General features: G+C 37.5%; 1 protein-coding gene across 5 annotated transcripts in view; it reads left to right on the top strand.

Moving 5' to 3' along the window:
- gramd4b (GRAM domain containing 4b) overlaps positions 1 to 15,862 on the top strand; it is a 31,474-nt gene extending 15,612 nt beyond the window's left edge. For 2 of the 5 annotated variants that reach the window (XM_053235230.1, XM_053235232.1), the window contains 17 exons: positions 3,719 to 3,839; positions 3,959 to 4,017; positions 5,113 to 5,248; positions 5,740 to 5,765; positions 5,923 to 6,014; positions 6,595 to 6,686; positions 7,580 to 7,628; positions 7,768 to 7,839; positions 7,950 to 7,993; positions 8,212 to 8,321; positions 8,414 to 8,568; positions 8,836 to 8,853; positions 10,331 to 10,481; positions 10,666 to 10,759; positions 11,343 to 11,433; positions 11,547 to 11,615; positions 11,732 to 15,862. In XM_053235230.1, coding sequence (XP_053091205.1) covers positions 3,719 to 3,839; positions 3,959 to 4,017; positions 5,113 to 5,248; positions 5,740 to 5,765; positions 5,923 to 6,014; positions 6,595 to 6,686; positions 7,580 to 7,628; positions 7,768 to 7,839; positions 7,950 to 7,993; positions 8,212 to 8,321; positions 8,414 to 8,568; positions 8,836 to 8,853; positions 10,331 to 10,481; positions 10,666 to 10,759; positions 11,343 to 11,433; positions 11,547 to 11,615; positions 11,732 to 11,848 — 1,496 coding nt within the window. In that variant the 3' untranslated portion in view covers positions 11,849 to 15,862. The remainder of the gene's footprint in view (positions 1 to 3,718; positions 3,840 to 3,958; positions 4,018 to 5,112; positions 5,249 to 5,739; positions 5,766 to 5,922; positions 6,015 to 6,594; positions 6,687 to 7,579; positions 7,629 to 7,767; positions 7,840 to 7,949; positions 7,994 to 8,211; positions 8,322 to 8,413; positions 8,569 to 8,835; positions 8,854 to 10,330; positions 10,482 to 10,665; positions 10,760 to 11,342; positions 11,434 to 11,546; positions 11,616 to 11,731) is intronic. The other 3 variants (XM_053235231.1, XM_026917948.3, XM_026917947.3) reach the window with 3 other exon arrangements.
- The last annotated feature ends 5,433 nt before the right edge of the window (positions 15,863 to 21,295 follow it).

Raw genomic sequence — 21,295 nt, 5'->3', positions numbered from 1 at the left:
CAATGGATTCCTTCCTGTCTGAAGTATATTGTAAGGGAATTTCAGGCATACAAATTAATAACAAGAAGGGCTGAAAATACTGGCAATGCAGGCACCCCCTCGATGCTGTTGGCATCAAGTTCTGTTTGCCTTTTTATTCTAAGAATAGTAATTCTAACCTCCAGATCCTGTGCATCAGTAGTGTATGTGCAATTACGGCAGACAAGAATTTCTATACTTTTCCTGTTTACTTCCTGCTTAAAATGCACTTACAAAGGAAGTCTAAAGGCACATGTTGAATTCCGTTAATGATCATCTTCAGTAACCTCTTAATCCTGGTTAGAGCCACGGTGGATCTGGAACCTATCCCAGGGACTGTGGGGTGGACTGGGAATATACCCTGGATGGGATGCTATTCCATCGCAGGGCATCATGCTCACACACATTCACACCAAGTGGCAATTTCCTGTAGCAAATACAGGAATACTATTGGAAAGTTTTTGGGAAGTGGAAGAAAAACCAGAGAACCTGGAGAAAACCCACATCAACATGTGGAGAACATGCAAGACTCCACACAGACAGTAACCCAATCTCACGAATGAATCGGGGACCCTGGAGCTATGAGACAGCAACTATACCTGCTGTGCTCCCATGCCACTTATAACCACTACACTCTAACAGTAAGGTTCTCAGTTCTCAAGAGACAGACATGAGTGTTTTTTTAACCAAAGAAGTTCTTAACCTGATCCACTAGGGAAATAAAACAAATACAGTAATTCATGTTACTTTCACAAAGGTTTTGTGGTAGTACTGCTCAGTCACACCCACACAACTATGCTGTTCACACATAACCACAAATACTTTCCTCTGGAAAAAAGAAGTTCCGTCTCTGAATGGATGAATCAAACAGTTTTACAGCAGAATTTACAAATATATGTTTGAAGAATTCGTGAAAGCTTTCTGCAAATATTTCAAATAAATCTCTATTGACAGAATTCAAAAAGTGACCTTAGACTTCCATTTAAGTGATTTTGGAGTAAGCAGGTTCTCTGTTGTTTTCTCAGTACAAGGAAACATCAAAATTCCTGTCTATGGATATCACTAACATGCTACGGTTACTGTCAGTAAAGATTAAGAAGTTCTGGAGTGTTCCTTTTAGTATTTCTTCCAGATTGTGCATACGCCTTAAGAACAAACTAGTATTCATGGGTGGCGCAAGTCCAGTCTTCTCTCTGGCACTTGGTTTGGCTGGTGAGCCAATATTGCAAAATAAGTCATTGACAGTTTCCTCCAACTTCACTCAGAATAAAAGAATCTAATGTGTTATTCGAGTCAGGAACTCACTCACTCGCTGGCCTGCTCAATATTTACAAGCTGTTACTGAGTCGAGCCGGTGTCACAGGTTGTGTCACAGTGCTGACACTCGTGCCTGCTGGGGTAACGTCTCCCTGTCCTCGGAAACACAAGCCTGTAAGGTTAAATGCGAGTCTGGCAGGCATACAGAATACCAGGCGAGATAGCACACATAGCACTTCTGCCAAATCGCTGAATGAATAAAGATTTATTGGTTTTAAAATGATTGACCTGTATATAAGCATGATTTTAATTTTTATAGTACCTTAGAGGTCATGCACATTAAAAAGCTCTATAATTCCATAAGGATGTACATGCAGAGACCAAAATCTGCTAACATATCGCTGTTGTCTGCACTTCGGGGTGCAGTTTCTCCTGGTGAAGTTGCATACTGCATTGTGTGCTGTGGGCTGGTGACGCTCCCCTAGACACAAGACTGTTGTTCAGTCAAGGGAATCGGCAGACACCTGCAAAGCACATGTCTCAGAGTCTTAATCGGAATGGCATGTTGTAACACGAGGCTCATGTTTTAGACCGTGGTTTGATGGCAGCTTATTTAATATGTACAGGGAAGGGTGGGGTGCTTGATCAGAACTGATGAAGGCTTCGAGTTACAGTACTGTGCAAAAGTCTTAGGCACATGCAAAGAAATGCTGTAGAGCAAAGATGCCTTCAAAACTAATGAAATTAAATGTTTCTACATTTAAAAAATACTATAAAGAGCAGTAAATAGTAATAAATGAAACAAAGTCAATATTTGGTGTGACGATCCTTTGCTTTTAAAAAAAAAAAGTAGTCTCAGGTACAGTTTGTGCAGTTTTATAAGCAAAAAAGCTGTAAGTGTTACTGAGCATCTTGCAGAACCAGCCACAGTTCTTCTGGAGACTTTGACTGTCACACTCGCTTCTTATTTTTGCAGCAAAACCCAGCAGCCTTCATTATATTGTTTTCTCTGAAAAGTGGTCTCTTATGTAATATGCTGCTTTCTTTACTGACATACAAGCATTTTTCTGTAACATTTTAATTTTGTGCTGGAAAAACAATGTTTGGAAATGTAAAAAGTTTTTGTACTGAATCAATAATGTAGGAGTCATAATATAAAAATCTATAACAAAGTTTGTACTAAAAAAAAAATAGGGTGGCTAAGACTTTTGCACAGTACTGTAGTTATACTGTAATCCAGGGGGTCATGGGCTCGACTCCAAGGGAACAGTTTAGTGTTTTATTTGATCTAAAACAAAGATTTCCTTCATGAACACACACTAATTAACGAATGTGTTGAATCATTGGTGTTAAAGCAGTGCAAATTCACAGCCATGTGTTATTGTGGCCACTGGTCAGCTCTGTTAAATGGAAATGCTCACCTCACTGGGACTATTTATCATTGCAGCCTTATACCAAAAGTACATGTTATTCTGTCTGGAACCCCTAGAACTAAGCAATGTTTTTTATATAGAAAAAGATGGACTTAATGGGATGTAGGCCACTTAATGGGATGTAGGAGAGGATCCTTTTTATCACGGATATGGCAATGATTCATGTGCAGTTATGTCTGGTTTAACCTCAGCTCAACCAAACTCCCTGGATGTTTTAAGAGTGTTCTCATATGAGGAGAAAAAGAGGGATAAATTCATTTTAACATTACATAAGCAGGGATGTTGATAAAAAGCAGGATGTTCTTACAATAGCCAATCAGAACTATACAAAGCAATGTCATATATAGTTGTGAGATGGATGGACATAAGGATTAAAAAAACGAGGCTTTTTACTATGAAATGGGAATAGAAAAAGTGCAATGGTTTTGTTTCAGACTGAACAACATTGTCTTTCATTTTAAAGATCTATATGTTTGATGTCTTGGTGGTGGCTGGTCATAACTAATATTTGGGTGTCTCCCTCCATCCTTTATCTCACTTTACCGTTGATCAACACTAAAGGGTCTTTATGACTAGGATAATGCCATTGCTCGAGGCTAAACCAGGCCTGAATAATAGATGAGGATGATGCTAGGTTCCAGGTAACCTTGAATGTTGGAGCTGTGGCCTGATTGCACCTGTGTTTAGACAGAGTGTAATTGAGTCCATGTGAATTTCTTTTTTTTTTTTTTTTTCTTGATGAAGGATGTCAAATATGATGAGTATTTATAATGGAAATTGGAGCTGACTGCTTGTCTTTATCATAAATGCAGCCTCGAGAGTTCAATGTCACAACCATGAAGCCTGTTGATGGAGATTTGGAGGGACATTTAGGTCTTCAGGTCTTTGTGTTTCTGTACGTTTTGTGTAACTCCAGAAAGAAGTCCTATAGACCATCTTCACTGTCTGAGAATTCCCTCATCTGTTCTCAGCTACAGCCTCACTGTACTGTGTTGTTCTGTCTCCTTCAGAGGAAGAGCTGAGGAAACTTCGAGAGGAGACGAATGTTGAGACACTGAAGCAGGAGCTTGAGAAAGAGAGGTTGAAAAGACTTGACCTCGAACATAAAATGAATGAAATCCTAAAGACCAGGTATGAGAAGAGGATGTGCTTCTTCTGTTCTCGCGTTCACACTGTAGAGTGTTATGCAGTGTTATCACTGTTCATACAGTTAAGTTGTATCTTCTGCTAAATATTTCTGTTGCTCTCAGACCAGAGGACTCCCCACCCCCTCCTTCCAAAGCTCATGGTCCTGCTGTCAATGGAACAGGTGAGCTGTGAAGCGTTGTAATCTAACACGGCTCTTTTTGCTTGTAGCCATGGCAAATAACCTACACACAGACAGCTACATTTCCACATTTTTTTTTGCATATTTGACGGACAGAGCTGCTATTTTTCATTTGATTCATGGATACACAGTGTTTATGACTATATGTCTTCACGATTATTTCACTTAATACTGAAATATTGAGTATTTATCAGAATTATTGAGCAATTTAAGAAAGTTTGATTCATTAAGTTAGAAAACATTATTATTTAACATTACTTAGGTTAGGATCGTTCACATTGGAGTTGTGTAAGGAATAAAACACTGTTATAGGACAGTAATCAACAAGCTAATGTAATGCAGCCCGTTGTAAAGCTGAGTTATTGTTTCACCCCGAAGTGCGTTATTTTCCTCAAGTTCTGAAGGGTTTTATTCCTCTTATACCACAGCAATTTGCTAACGATTACAACTTTTATTTTATGAACCACACGTCATGCTTTTTTTAAAATTGTTTTATAGTTACGCTCAATGTCGTGTAACTTCCGTAAGACGTGTTCGTTCCCGTTACTTATGTTATGGCAGCTATAAACAGCCATTCCCTGACCAACCTCTCGTTTTTTTCCTTCTTCAAGTTAATAAAACAAAATGCAATTTGGCACGTTACCAAGAAAAATTACTTTTCTGAGTCGGAAAACTAAGTTACAGCCTAACCTCTGACTGTTACAAAGTGCTGACACTGGAGACCATTTCCAAAATGCTAAATGCTAAATAACATTTCAGAAAACTTCAACATATCAACTACTATGCGAGTTTTTCATTTATATCTTTTTATGTGGAGCATCAACCATACCAGTCCTTGTGTAAGTTGTTACTATAGAAATGACGGTATATGAGAGTGAACGCATTAATATAAACCTATAATTTGAATTGCAGCCATCAGAGCTGCTGTTATAGAAAATTAATCAATACCTTCTGAACAGTCAGAATTCTACAGGTATATTTTTTATTAATTAAGTGAGAAACCAAAAATTATTTTCAGCTTTAAAATAGAATTAATACTGCAGCCCTACTTGACAGTGCTTTTCTGCTTTGTGACAGGAGAAAAGCAGAAGGAGTCTGTGAGCTCGAAGCTTTGGAAGTGGCTGTATGAGCGCTTCGGCGTGTACATAGAGGACTTCCGCTTCCAGCCTGAGGAGAACATGGTGGAGACAGAGGAGCCACTCAGCGCTAAAAGGTGAAAAAAGCCTGTCATTCTCATCCTTTTTATAAAGCTTTCCCCTGGCTAGAGAGACAGTCAACACAGTGGGACAGCTGTGAATGTCTTTGGCACTGGTGGTGATAAAAACCTTTTTGCACCTTTTTTTTTTCTAAGACTGATAGATGGGTTTTGCGACGTGGCGGTTCTCACAGTCCCTACTATTTTGGATCATTAAACAACCAAGTGTGATAAAAAGAGTGATTACCTTCCTCTGATGGAAAACATGTCCATATGGTAGTCCATGTACACTGTGATCCTTCTAAAAGCAGTTTACCTTGTAGCATAGCATTGTGCTTAGACTGATAGCATTCACAGCAATTGCTTTTGTGTTATTTCACTTAGAAAGGTTGATGAATTGCCATATTGTTGTTTGCTCATTTTTTTTTTTTTTTTTGAGACCATCCAGTGCTTGTTGGCTGTTGGTGCCCTTGTAAATAATTAACTGTGGCTTTCTGTTCTCATTACAGGTTAACTGAAAATATGAGACGACTCAGTAAGTATTGTTGTGACAATAATAGTTGTAACATTTAAATTTCTATGAGATATTCTCAGGGATAGAACGTGGGCAATATGATTACTATAATTTTTTTCTTCTACAGTTAGGGAAGGTATGATTCTGATTGTCTCTGTGCATGTAAATGTGTTCCCAGAACGAGGGGCTAAGCCTGTCACTAACTTCATGAGGAACCTTTCTGCCTTATCCAGCTGGCACTCTGTCTACACATCAGCCATCGCCTTCATTGTGAGCACACAGTCATTTTCAGAAAACAAAAAGCAGCACTCTCATCACTGATAAGCCAAACATTCAAATCCTATCAATCTATCTGAATATTCTCTTGTTAACGTGAGTATATTATCATTGATTGAGTCTGCTACTGTATGATCAAAGTGAATTTCAACATTTTATATATATATAGCCATCATTCTCAAATCGGGGAAGCATTGCCAAAGCGTCTGTGATTTTGTAAACATGAAATTAAAGTGGTTTAAGTTTATTTTATTTCTAATAATTCCAATAACCAGTAGTCCTAATCACAATAACTCAAATGTCTAAAGCAAGAATAAATGTCAACTTAAATCTTAGTGCAATTCTAATGAAAAACTTATTAATATGCTATTAAAATGTTTTGAATGTACATTTTAAGTCTGTGTACTGGTTTATGTCCTGTGAGTAGACATTATAGGGAATAAAAATCTCTCCCTCCTCTCCAATAAATAAATATAATAGTACACATTTGCCTACTGTGCCTGAAATTGAAACACATATAATCAGTTTTATTAGTTACTTCAGTTAGAAATTATTTTCATTGTTTTATCCACAGATCTACATGAATGCTGTGTGGCATGGCTGGGCAATTCCTATGTTTCTCTTCTTAGCGATTCTCCGTCTGTCCTTAAATTACCTCATAGCAAAGTAAGTCCAATACCAATTCATGTCTGTTTAGTCTTATTAAATCCATTCATGCATGTAAAAGGATCTACTCCTGATTTCAAAGACTGGCACTACATGTGTTATAATTATTTAGCACCAGTGGATGTTGCAGTACATAACTGAATTTTAAACACCTCTCACCTTGCTTCTGATCTTCAGAATTAAATGCAGATAGGCACAAAAATTTGGGTAAAGTCTAGATGGATTTTTATTGAAGCTTCATGCATACAGCTATGATTTTAGCTTTTTAATACAGCAGTACAATGTCTCTGTGTTTGAATTCTGGCACCCAAAAAAAGAGACCAAAATCAGGTTTTGGCCATTTTTTAAAATAAGATAATATTACACCAAAGCAACATGGGAGTATTTTGCTTTTTATATTTTGCTTCTTGCCTAGGCTGCAAAAAAATCTTCCTGAAAAATTACGTTGTGTAAGGAGCCAGTTTAAAAAATGTTTAAAAGATGTTTACAACTTTGCTAGCTAAGTATGATTTCCTTACACAGTGAATGTCATGCTTTAGTCAAATTGTTGAATAGCGAAATGGAAAAAGTCTAATCAATACAGATTGTAATCAGTTACCAGCTGTCAAAATGTCTGCGATGCTCCTGCGCTGCAGTCGGAATGAAATCTTTAAATGAAATTTTGTCCCTGTACCTTTTGAGGGTAAACAGATATTAAAATGCTATGAATTTACTTCTAATTGGAATACATGTGAAAGAGAAATTTTTAGTTCAGGAAAGCTTGTAGTTTTCAGAACTACGTATAGTAGAAATGTCAAAATGATACCATGTGAAGGGTTTTCTTAGGCCAGCACACATTTAGTTTTAAAGCAGTCTGACTTTGAATGCATGTTAAAGCTGTGTTATTGTTACAGAGGCTGGAGGATACAGTGGAGTATTGTGCCTGAGGTGTCTGAGCCAGTGGTAAATATGAACATAGATTTCTCAGTGCTGTTGATAATAGCAGTAACGTTATTAAAAAGTTACTTCTTACTCTAACTTTTTACTCTAACAGAAGAAAAACGGAAGACTCTATATATAGCATCTCTCCTTTTTCTCACAGGAGCCTCCGAAAGAAGACTTGACTGTCTCTGAGAAGTTCCAGTTAGTGCTGGATGTGGCACAAAAAGCTCAGGTATATTTTGCCAAGTTGCTACAGTAGAAAATAGAACTGCCACCGAAGAGAGCAGTCAAATAACGTTTCAGGTGTTGAGAGTACTCTTTTCACAAGCTGTCTTTTCACAGAACCTGTTTGGAAAGATGTCAGATGTTTTGGAGAAAATCAAAAAGTTAGTACTTTTTAAATTTTTTATGATTTTCCATATAAGCTCACCGTATAGTATGTGACAGAATACCAAGTAGATTACTTACTGTCTATTTTTATCTAGGTCATGTTAAGATTTTATATTTTTTTTATATATATATATATATATATATATATATATATATATATATATATATATATATACACTTATATACACTGTGTGTTTCTATATGTATTTCGTAGCCTGTTCATGTGGGTGCAGCCTGAAATCACTCAGAAGTTGTATGTTGGTCTGTGGGTGGCGTTCATTGCTTCCTGCCTGCTGCCGTACAAACTCTTGGGCTTCATAATCGGTATGACATATTTATCATGGCTTTTTTACTGTCCATACAGCCAGATCTCTGTAGCTTTGCCATATTTACACCCACAATCTTTCTATCAATAGGGCTTTATGCTGGTATCAAGTTCTTCATCATTGACTTTATCTTCAAGAGCTGCCCCAAACTTAGGGACAAATATGACACACCGTACATTGTATGGAAAAGCCTGCCAACTGACCCACAGCTCAAAGAACGTCACAGCGGCAACATCGGCAGACGGGTGAGTGTCACAAGTTCATCCAGATCAAACCTCAAAGCAAGTTTTCTAACCACACCAATTATTTATGAGGTTCTCTTAAAACTCCTGTTTTTTTTTTTTATTATTGTTTATTTTTATTTTTTTTATATTGAAATGTATTGGAACAGTCATGCTACACACTGGATTTTTATTTTAAAGTCTGATTTTGTGTGTGATAGAGAGGTAAAGCCAGTTTTTTTTTTATTTAATAGTCTGTCATACTTGTGTTCTGTTATTTTTCTTTCTCAGCTGTCTGGCTATGAAAAGGTAGGGATCTAGGCATCTGGTTTCACGGCAGTGCCTGTGTTTGCCACCACTGTGTGTGTGTGTGTGTGTGTATGTGTGTGTGCGTGTGTGAGTGTGTGGACATATACAGTTTCTAAGCAGAACCCACGTTTCTGCTGGCAAATGGATCAAAAATCTGCTAAGCATAAATTCTCTATGGAGAAAAAACGACACTGTAGCTCTAAGTGTTATTTCTTCAAAAGTCTCTAAAACTTTTAAAGACTAGAGACTAGATTACATGACATGGCGGTCCACAAAATAAAATTAACAGATACAAGTTAAATAAAAAAAAATCCAGATTCACATTGTGAATATTTAAATTAGAAACATTAGGTAAGGTTGAAACCCTCCACATGCCCAACCCCTTCACCTGTAAAACCAGCACTGTAATAAGATTTCATGCACTATACTGTAAAGTACATGTCCTTTATTTGCATATTGAACCCTGATATTTTATGAGGCAAGAACACTCACCTGTCAAATGTCTAATAATTCAGATTTTCAAATTGACTTTCAGCTCTGTTTTTTAAAAAGATGTGGTTATACCACTGCACTGTCAGTTTGTACATTTTGACTAGTCTGCACATAAAACATTTAGTCATTAAAGCATATTTTATAAAAAAAATTAAGGTGATGTTATAATTGATGTCTTTTGATCCACAGCCATTAAGTGGTACTAGTTTTTAACCCTGTGATTTTCTAATTGTGTGCTTGTGTGTAGAGAGATTACAAGTGAATAGTATGCTATAGTATTCAGTAGCTCTGACAAAAGTAATATGACATCAGAACAGCCAAGCTGTGAACCTTTGTAATAGATACATTTCTTATGTATATTTTGATATACATTACTCATAGGAAAACTTGGCTTTTCTTTTGTCACTGTTTGGCAGTTCATGCATTCCTGTGATGCATTAGGTAAGTCGGTTACACAATTGTTGTGTGTTATGTGATCAGAATATCTCTCTAACTGTTTGTTGTGTCAAACGTCTTTAAATGAATCAAGATCCATTTACAAATCATGGCTGGTTTCTATTTAGTTTAGGGTGTTCCTATTTAGGGAATATTATTCTTCCATTACATAAATGTTTTTTTAGAGCAATACCCAAATGTCAGAGATGTTTTTATTGTCACAAAACTCTTTAAGTAAATCAGTGCCTGTGTGCCTGTGTGACCCCATGCCTTTGCACTTTGCATGCTCTCGCTGATGTCTGACAGCCAAACAGGAAAGAAGGCTACTCTCCTCATCTCAGCACTTGCAGCACTGATCCACACTGTTTTGATGAAGTCACTGGTTCGATGAAGATGGGCTCTTGTGTTTCAGTGTCAGTCTGGAGTTTTGTTCTTCAGGGAAAGATCAGATGACTGATCCTGCATCAGCACGGAGGTGCTCTAATAGTCCTGCGCCTCACTGCACCTCTAATATTGCCGTTTTGTTAACCGATATGTCTCGTCCTTGCAGCAGATCCAGCCTGTGGTCACACGTGGCAGCCTCGTGGCTGGAGTGCCATGTGGTGTTGGGCGTGACGAGGAGAGTGGGCGTGCATACAGCACCAAGAGAGGTCCTTTCCATGAAGTCTTCAACTTGTCTGAGAATGAGCGCCCCCTACCAGGTAGAGAGCCTGCACTCTAAACTGATTTTACAAGGGAACGTGCAATGCATTTGCTTGTATTGCTTACTCATGAGGTGTATGCTGCTGATATTGTGTAATTTGTTGTTAAACAGTAGAGATATAATTTACATGGTTGATTTCATCTTCCTGCATGGCATTAACAAGTTCTTTGTGTTATGTTCAGTGTGTGAGAATGGGTGGCGCTGCTGTTTAATCAACAGGGACAGGAAAATGCCTACCGACTACATACGAAATGGCTACCTCTACGTGACAGAAAAGTATGTCTTTACCTTTCCTTACACACACATTATTATTGCTAATAAATTATCACTCACTCTGCAGTGACAAATAGTACAGTAAAGCCTCAATCAACATGGTTTCATGTTTCCTCTTAAAAATATGCCAGTCAGTTAATTGGCAGCTATAAATTGACCACTGGTGTGAATAAGTGACTCATCATGACCACGAAGTTGTATGTTAAAATTACATTATATACAGTTTTGATCATGTTTTTCAATGTGCAGAGAGGCTAAGTAAGAAAGAAGTCAATTTCCATGTGTTGGTTAAAGGATATTGCTAATTCTGATTTGTCACCTGCTTACTGTATAGTTTGACTCCTGCCCAATTCGAACTGGCCAAAAGAAAACAACTAGAAAATAAAATTTTAGAAATCTCGCATTTGAAATGTTCAACACCATTCAGACCTTTTCAAACAATAAATTCACCAATGAAGCTCTAGCTCGTAGTAATAAGGTAGTTATGAAAATAAGTTGACAGGGGCTTTAATGTTTACTATTCTGATTATTTTGATTACAAACTAATGCGCTTTTTAGATTACAAAGTGTTTCTCGTGTCCTGTAGCTACTTATGCTTTGAGAGCTCCAGCTCCCGTTCTACATCCTCTAAGAAGAATAAAGTCATCAAACTCCAAGACATTACAGACATTCAGAAGGTATGGATGTGCCTTAGTGCAATACTATTTATTGTTCTGTGATTTCTTTCTAGTTATGGGAAGCTATTCTCTACCTACATGTTTAACCTGCCATTTTTTTTTTATTATAACAGTATAAGGTTTTGTCAGTATTGCCTGGATCTGGGATGGGAATCTCAATAGCCACACCATCTACACAAAAAGTAAGACACAAATACACTGCCTTGGGTTATAATCCATATATTCAGACCACATTGTTATTTCCCAGTGTGTCTGTGTCCATATGTCTGTGCTTATTTTCTCCTCTATGATCCTCCAGCCTCTGGTGTTTGGTGCCATGATTCACCGGGACGAAGCCTTTGAGGCCATCTTCAACCAGTACGCGAAGATCAACGGTGCCATTCCCCCTGTCACAGTGACAAACCCGGAAACGTAGAACATGTGGTGAAAAGTTTTGCTGGAGCTCCAGTTTAACAAGGAGGCTTCAGCTAAGGAGCAGCTTCTTCCACTTCTCCTTCTCCTCCTCGAAGAGGTGCAGGGATACAGAGAAAGATAAAAAAAAAGGAATCCATGTCCCTTTGGGTGCCTGTGCTGCGTTTTTAGAAAAGTGTTTTAAACATGGCTCCTTTGTGATGAGACGTTTGCGCCAGTGTTTATCGTGTGTCTCATTTGGGAATCCACTGAGCACCACTAAAATGCTATTATGGAACAGGAGCTGGTTCTCCTCACAGTTTCTGATCACGATTCTAGTCTTCTGTGTCATTTTGTGGCCTATATATCAGTCTTGTCACCTAAATTTTAATCCTGGAGCTGGTTCTTCTTGCCATTTCTGAGAATATTCTCACCTATGTTTCTCTGTGTTCTGTCAGGTAACTTTTAACCTCCCCTCTCTTTTCTTGCTATTTTTTTTTTTTTCAACTGTATCGCTTCTGGCCTTGCACATGGAGACACAATGCAGTTTGTGGTGCTGAGATATAGAGAATGCCAGGGGCTGAAGCATCAACTCATGAAGTGTAGCTTCCCCTTCAGAAGTGCTCAAACACATATACCATGGCCTTTTGTTTTAAACCTCTATGCTGCAAGGTTGTATTTTACTTAGAGTTTATGCTGGACACTACCAAATAGTACAAACAACCCCCTGTTCAAAATTACAATCCACACCACTTCCAACTACTCAGTAGATGGGAATAATTTGTGGGAAATCAGAATTTTAATTATCAGTAAATGTGAAAAAATAGACATTACACAGTGGGACAGTAAGCAACCAGCATGGTTACAGGCCACACAATCATAACAAATATGAATATTAATTTAAATACAGTTCATCACATATAGAACAAGGAAAGTTGAGATTTGAATGTATCTCTATGGAATTTATTCTTCACTCACAGGCAACAGAGGAACAAATTGCAGCAGGAAGGCTGAGGTGGGATTTTGAGATGGTATGGATTCAAATGTTTGTTAAATTGGAAACATATATGTTCCATGAAATGGACAAAAAAAACACTTCTGAAACACTTTAAGTGTGAATTGGGCTTGAAATCACACTGTAATCTGATTTCATTTCACTGTGTGGAGTACAGAGCTGTATGGGGATGAAACTTCCCCGCTATAACACTGCATGTGCCAGTGTTGTCTACTCCCCATAATCTCTCATCACATAAAGATGTTTCTTTTGTCCTGGAAAAAACCTTCACTCTTATAAATGTACCAATATATAAGGAGTTCACCTAGCTTACTGTTGTAAAAATGTGTGTGCCACATACTGTAAACTGATCTCTATGCCTGTAATCACTGTGGGAATACTTCTGAATACTTTGGGAATAATATGTCCCACTGTACTGTCGCTGTCCCCATTCCCATGCAGCTCTCTAGTGTGTAACTGATGCACCTTAATTGTAGTGCACTCTCCTGCTCATCTTCAGATAGGGCTAGGAGTGATAGGGTTAACCTTTCTGAGTAATCAGTGTTTGCTCTGAATCACGATTTTTTTTTTATTAATTACATAAGCTCACACGATAAGCACAACTGTACCATAAAGTCTTATCATGAACTGAATGTGTAGGAGCCTTGAAGGGAGGTTCTGCTCGAGCATTTTCCTGTTTGCTGTGTATATAATTGTTACCAAACATGAACTATTACTTGCCCCCTGCTGCAGCTATGCTTCCATTAGCCGACCTAAACTCTTTGCACAAACAAACGAACCTTTCCTCTAAATGTATAGGCCATATAAAAGAATACTACAGAAATACTCTAATATCTATCCATTGTGTCTGTACTGTGTGTGTGATTTCCAGAGACATTCCAGAGAAATCCTGATGACGTGAAACATTTTATAACGGTTGTCTAAGGGCAGGCATTAAATTCTGTCAGCAAATTTTTAAAATGTACAGTTACACCATTACACTAGCAGTAATCAATTCAGATCACTTTTATTCAGTTGACATTGTCATAAAGCAGAGTTACAGAAATACAGTTCACGTTGAAAGGAAGTTCAGAGTGATCATAGTATGAATAAGATATCTGGGATTCTTTACAATTCCTGCAGCAGTTCTTAGGTACGAATCTGCATTACCCGGGTGAGATTATTCCCTGAAGCAAGGTTGAATCTTAGGCATAAACTGTTTTATGGAAATTGCAAATCAATAAAGATTTTAGAATGAGACAGACTTAAAAAATCTTTGAGATTTATCCAAATTTTGAATCATGTTGCAATACACTAAAAACTAAGTCCATTTATTTACACTCTTTTATCTACACCTATTATGGTAGTAACACATTACCACAGATTATTCCATTTGAAAATATAGTTCCATGTCAAGTGTGAATAATACAGGTTTAAGCCTTAATTTACAAAAATTTTGACTATAGAATTTGTTAGTGTGCTACAGAAATATGAGTTTAGCGTAAACATTTACTGACTGCCCTTAGACTTCTATTATATATAGTTTTCAAGTAAACAGTTGTTTTCTATTTGTTACACAGTACAGAGAAATGTGTTGAAATTCTTGTCTGTAGTAGTTGCCCAAATGCTGTTAGAGACAAAGTAAAAAGATTACTTATTTTAAACATTTTTTACATTATTGATCTTATGATCTTATTGGTATAATTTGCGCATCCCAATTTATTTAATTGTAATCTCTTCACAGCGTAGTAGGTCTCTCTCCTGCAGCTTCAGCATGGCTTTCAGAAAAACCTTCTTCATGCTTTTCTGGGAGACCTAATTTCTGTAGTCATTTTCCTTACTGCTTGCTAAACCATTAGGAATCCAAACATGCCTTTTTCCTTTTATTCAGAAACAATTTTGTTATACCAGTCTATTGTTAGTATACTAGCCACTTGGCCCTGTGCTAACCAGCACTTTATACAAGTAGCATTCGTGTGTGTGTGTGTGTGTGTGTTGTTTCTGTTCCTACTGCTATGGCACATTATTCTCGTTAATTAGCTGTCAGTGTCTCACTTTGTGCTTTGACTTATTTTCCTCGCCGTCTTGCCGAATGACTTCACTACTGATTTAAGTCTAAATGTTCAGTGCTATAACTAAAAGTTTAGGGTTCTTATTGAGTGTAAAAGCAATCAGCTAATACAACATTGAATCGTTTACAGTTTTCAGTTGAGGTTTGAATCTCTCAGTAATTAATGTAGCTCACAATTAATCATAGGAATCATAAGACCTCAGTGAAGATCTAGGCGGCACATTAGAGAAGAAGCACAGAATTTACTGGTAATGATTTGCCAAATATTATGTCTGTATTACTGTTTGTTGTTTGCTATGCCCTTTACCTGCTCTGTTTACAGAGTTTAATAGTTGTCTTGGCCTAGTTTGATCCCTAGGGAGATCTAGGGGCATGAGAATGGGCCCACTGTTTTTGTGGTAAGTGTCTGTGGTACTGTGAGCTACTGAGGGTTTAAACTGATTATTAAAAATTGGCTGATATGTTGAAGAGGTTTGGTTTTTTGATTGGTAGGGTTTCTTCTGTCTTGTTTTTCATCATTCAACTCACTCAAGATGTACATGTAGGAAAGCAGATATTAGGGACATTCTCTTTCACCCTTTTTGCTGTTTTGTTGGTCTGTGTTTATATGGTTAGCCAAGGACTAACAGTGTTGTGGTTTTTTTTTTTTTGGTTGGTTGTTTTTTTAAATATGACTTTTTAGTGGAACCAGTTAAGTAGAACACAATAAATCATTAACCTCAGATCGGTACATTGATGCCATTTTTAAAACTAGGTGCGCATGCTGTTAAACGTTCATTATGGTTATTTTCTTTGATTTCTTTGAAGTTTCCAATCAGTCAGTAAGCTGTAGAGCTGCCCTGTGATCAATAAAAGGAAGATTTCACACACACAAAAAAATCATGTTAAACAAGCCTCTGAACAGTTTTTTAAGAAGTTGTCTAATATAAATGTGTTGTACCTTTTTTCTATTTAAGTAAAATAATTTAACATGTGTACTGTGTCATTCTTTCTCATTCGGTTTATGTTAAGGTCTAATATTATTTGATTTATCAAAGCTTGAACAGGTCAAGAGGTGATTGATCCATCTTTATTCCCCTGTCTTCTGTCAGCATGTCAAAGCAAGCATTCAGGCCAAATACCCATCTAAACAATCCCCATGTGAATATCGCCTACTGAAGGCTGACCTGACCCGGTTCTAACCAGCACTTTATTCAGTGAGAGTAGCATTTTTTGCATGTATTTGTGTGTGTTCAGGAATCTGAATGTAGTTTATTTTCTGAGTTGTTGTCATTTATTTCCACATAGATATTCTCATCACACTAGAGGGCATCATTGCTATAAGTTTAGATGAGTTAATGGCTGTACATTTTCTTTGATTTCTTTAGTGAAATTCATGCTCAAATATATACACACACACACACACACACATATACACCCATACACCCATACATTTATCATAGTCATATGCAGTAATGGTTGTTTGAGAGACTTGGAGATAAGTGTTTTTGTTAACTTAAGACTTTGTGAAGTAGCATAAAAGCCTCCATATAATTTTATATTTACTGATAAAAATGTTATCAAAGGTGCAAAATTTATAATAAAAAATTTTATTCAATGTTTATAAACTAAATATAATTAAAATCATTAAAATGACAAATATACTAATTACTCAAAGTATAACTGAAAGCACGTATTATTAATTAATAGCAATTACATAAACTATTGATTAAAATAATTACCAAAATGTGCGAAAGGAGGCTTTGCTTTCAAATGTCATATTCTGTGGTAAATGTATTGATTATATATGTAGGTGCAGTAGCAGGGTGACTGATTGGCTCAACTTCTGAATCACCACTGTAGCCATAACAACTTGTTCAGTTTAGAGTGGACATTTATAGAAACTGTAGTTCCCAGCAGTGCAGCTGGAGGATCCTGCCCCAGATACAGTTACAACTAGCCTGTAGTGTAGTGTAGCTGGCCTCTGAGGCTATGACATATGTGCAGACACACACATCAGCCTTAGGAGCAAAAAGACCTTACTGATCATTACTGTGTGTATGCAGCTACACAGAGGTCTATCCTGTTTGCAAATTTTGCTATTTTTGTTCTTTGCACAAATACAGTATTACTTGAGTGCTGTTTTGTACATATACATAGCAAATGTTTAAATATAATTATAGAATAATGATAAAATGAAAATGCTGCATTGGAGAGTCATTGATATAAATAATAATAATAAAAAAAAAAGTTAAATAAATAATAGTGTGTACAAATATGCGTGGGCAAAATATGTTTGTGTTGGGTCACATAAGGGCCAGTTATCATAATGGCGAGTGTGTTGTGAGCCAAAAGTGGCCCAATGGTAAGATTTTAACTGCATTTTGAATCTGGGCCAAAAATGGACCAAATGCAACCAATGCTGTATTTTCAATTTAGACCAAAATGGCCCAGCTTTCAACATACCGCTTTTCCAAGGTTGTGCTCTTGGTTGAGCTTTGGAGAGGTCATTGCCATCATTCCACAGTAGGTGGGCCAAATGAAGTGGTAAGCATGGGACATGACTGGGCCATTACATTATCAGGGAATATTTAGCAATGTCTCAAAAATGTTTTAATATTTTTGCATAAAGCTATGCTTTTTAGTAAAGATGTAACTTAACTAATATATAATCAATTTAACTGTATTTCAGTCCTAATAAGTTTATAAACAGGATGCAGAGAGGGGCTTCATTGTAATAAGTGTTATTTGGTGTTTGTGTGGCTCTTGACTTCAGGCTGACAGCAGCTGTGAGACAGTTAGCCAAGTATTTGTGCTTAATCCTAAAGCAGGAAGAAAGCAGTCTAAGAACAGCTCATTATAAGGTTACAAAGACCTCAAGACATTAGTATGCTAGTTGGGTGCATATAGGCTCATGTATTCACCTAAAAAAGCAGTTCATTCATCCTGATCAGGGTTGTGGTGGGTCTGGAGCCTATCTTGTGGTGGGTCTGGAACACCAGTCCATTGCAGGGCTCCAGGAAAACACACATGTAATTAGCCTAGCTAATCCACCTACTGGCATTTTAGGAGGTAGGAGGAAACCAGAGAACCCGAAAGAAACCCATGCAGACATGGGGAGTACATACGAAACTCTGCACAGGCAGTAACCCAAGCTCAGGATTGAACTGAGTACCCTGGCAGTGTGAGGCGGCAATGCTACACAGTCTAGGATCAATCTAGAACCCTTGACAACTCCTATACCTCCACAGTTGAGTATTTCTCTATGAGAGAAGCTTCAAAGTAGAGCCCTTTTAGCAAGCTAAGAATCTTTAATATACAGAACCTTTGAAGAACACTTGAAGTTTTTATTTCTAAAAGTATACCAATATGATCGTTGAAATGCTGAATGTTGCTGAGGAAACATTATTTAATGACCCACCTCACTAGCTTTTGCTTGTACACAAGAAAGCTGCTGCTTCTAAGAGCCATGAAAAAACCCCACTGATTTTCTTCCTTATTCATAACCAGTCCATGTCCATGTTGAACAGGATGTTCTGTGACGTGTCTCTGCAGACATTCCACTACTGGAGGCTGAGTGTATCTACTAAAAAAGGCCAAGGCCTAATCAAGGAGTGTAATCATAATCCGGAAAAAAGCAGTGGTCGAGTAGAGTATGTGAGAGATATTCAGAGGAGTCCAGCCTTCCGGATCTCCAAGCTTAGGTTTCGTTCCCTTGCTTCATGCCTTGCTTACCTATCAGCAAAAACATGTCCATCAACTCAGATGTCAGCATGCTAAAACTGGTGGCAATCAAACTCCAGGAACTGGCACGGTGCCTTGCCTTGGTATCAGCTTTCTTGGGAGGAAGCCTTGATCTGCAACACCTTTGAAGAAATTGATCTGTGCAAGATCTCAAGGTATGAGCCTGCTGAGCTGTAACAGCAGGTGCTCGGAGGTTTTCTCAATGGGAATAAACATTTCTGTAAGTGAAATTTTGTCACTTGCCTTGGACAAATGCTGTCTTCATTGAGATGCATGCAATTCAAGTAAGCATACGTCCCTGGGTCCTAGAGATATGGGCTAATGATGGCTTAGCACCTGTTAACTGGAAAGAAAAACTGCTTCTGTTTACATCTTATCACATCAACTGATCCCACTTTAATTCTGTATGTGATCCTCTAGCCAAACCAAATCAAGATCCTGTGTATGACTGGTGCAGTGACAGAGTGCACCGGAAGCCAACTGGAGGTGCTAAAGTCTGCTAGGATTACACCTGCTAAAAATCATTCATACTTTAATTAACACATGCCTTTGTGCACATAATTTACTGCCTATTTCACCAAGCAATGTTTTCTTTATGAATGAACACAACCCTCATGGCCCCTGTTCATGTATATTAACTTGACACACTCACAGGAAGTGATAGTGACACGAGCCAGTGCTTGTGAGCTCATGAGCTAAATGCAGAACAAGGTTCAATTCAAGCTCATTCAAGCTACATTTAGACACAGATCTACTGTACCATGAAGATGTGCTCAGAAACACAAGGTTCATAGTATCATGTCGGGCATCCAGGACGGAATGTAAGTGTCAGTAGGTTACCACACATGAAGTTACACTAACAAAACCATGCTGAACTTCAGGATGAGCATTCTGTGTCAATTCATCTTCCCTAGGGGGCTGGCATTAACACACTGTGTGTGTTGAAGGGCATGGGAGTATCCTGTTTCTGCAGGGATGTCCTTCATGTATGTGGGCGAGGCTGCTGCAATCTATTAAGATGGGATAATGCCCACTGTCAGAGTTTTATACTCCTGGGAACCCCTGGCATGCCTTCTCTGGCAAAGCACTATTTCCTGTTGGTAGAGCCAAAATCTAATAATTACTGTGTAGCTCTATTAACAGATATAAAAAGCATGTCTGGTTTGACTGCCAGAATTAATTCTTCCAAGTCTTGGTACAGTAGGTCAAACTATGAGGGCTTGACATTAACACCTGCCCACAGGCTAAATGTGGGTAAAATCTTTATTAGTTTATTAGTTATTTATTAGTTATCTGTATAACATCTGCAAATCAAATTAGTTCCAGTTAACACTTATGATGTAGCAGCTACAAACAGTTGTTCCCTCACCAGGCTCTGTTTTTCTCTCTTGAAGTTAAGAAAAAAAAATAAAATGCTGCTTGTCATGTTACCAAAAAACCAAAAATTGCAAACTCTCCTGTTCTGAAGACTTTCCTGTGGCAAAAAAGCTTTATAAAGTGCTGACACTGGAGACTCCTTCCAAAAATGAGAAAATAAGAAAGAATGAATATGAAAGCTTGTCAGATGAAGATAAAAAGGAAGAAGGGAAGCCAATTTCACCGGATACACCTTTAACGGGAATGTACAAATCATTGTGAGCTAGCTAGCCAGCTAGCTGACGGGCTATCAGTTAGTGTGGATTCTTTGGGATCTCTTTCTGTTTGCAGAGCAAAAATAAACTTATAATAAAATTATTTGTCCATAATTTGTCCCAAATGTCAGTTACTCGATATTAATTTCTTATATATAAAACTATAGTTGTACCTACGGCTGAATCACAGTCATGCTGATATTCAGTATAACCGCGAGTGCGAGTACAATATTACTTAATTATATATTTTAATTATTTTAATTATAATCAAAATCTTTTTTTATTATTAGACTTAGATTATGTAGAGTGGCTGCCATACAAGTCCCTGTGAATTAGTTGTTACCATAGAAATGATAAAATATTTGAACAAGCACATTAATATAAAGCTGTGATTTGAATTGCAGCAGAATTCACTATCAGAGCTGCTGTTATAGAAAATGAATCAACACCTTCCAACCAATCAGGTTCAAGAATCCAATATCACTATAATATATGGTAATTTATATAATTTCATTAAAAATTATATAAATATGCTGAATCATCTGATCAGAATTAAACAGGTGCACACAAAACAGAGTGAACACAAGTGGAATCTAACCTGTGACATACCACTCAATAAAAAAAAAAAAAAAAAATCCCAAACATTCTCACTAAATGGTTTAGCAGTGCAAAATCATGTCCTACAAAATCATGCTGCTAATGTGATGAGTGGTGACCCTTTTCCCCTGATGTAGACAGTCTGTCAGTGAACACAGCAGGGTCACAAATTATCAGCAGGAAGCACATGTATGTCACTTGATGCTGGAGCCTAAACTAGGATCCCAAGTATCTACGACATCTACGGAAGGGTCTCATATAGGTGTGGTTCAGAGATTTGCCCTCATCTTTTGAGTAAACAAGAGAGAGCTAAATGCAGTTCTGCAGAGTTCAACTTAATCCCAACATAATGAGTTAACATAATTTCGCTCAACACTCTAGAATATTGCTATTTAATAGAGTCAGTTTCTAATAGAACTATTCCTAAAGAACGTTTTGCACAAGTTACAGCAAACA

The sequence above is a fragment of the Pangasianodon hypophthalmus genome, chromosome 7 (genome assembly GCF_027358585.1).
Source record: "Pangasianodon hypophthalmus isolate fPanHyp1 chromosome 7, fPanHyp1.pri, whole genome shotgun sequence".
Classification (NCBI taxonomy): domain Eukaryota; kingdom Metazoa; phylum Chordata; class Actinopteri; order Siluriformes; family Pangasiidae; genus Pangasianodon; species Pangasianodon hypophthalmus.
This window is presented reverse-complemented; position numbering and strand designations above follow the sequence as displayed.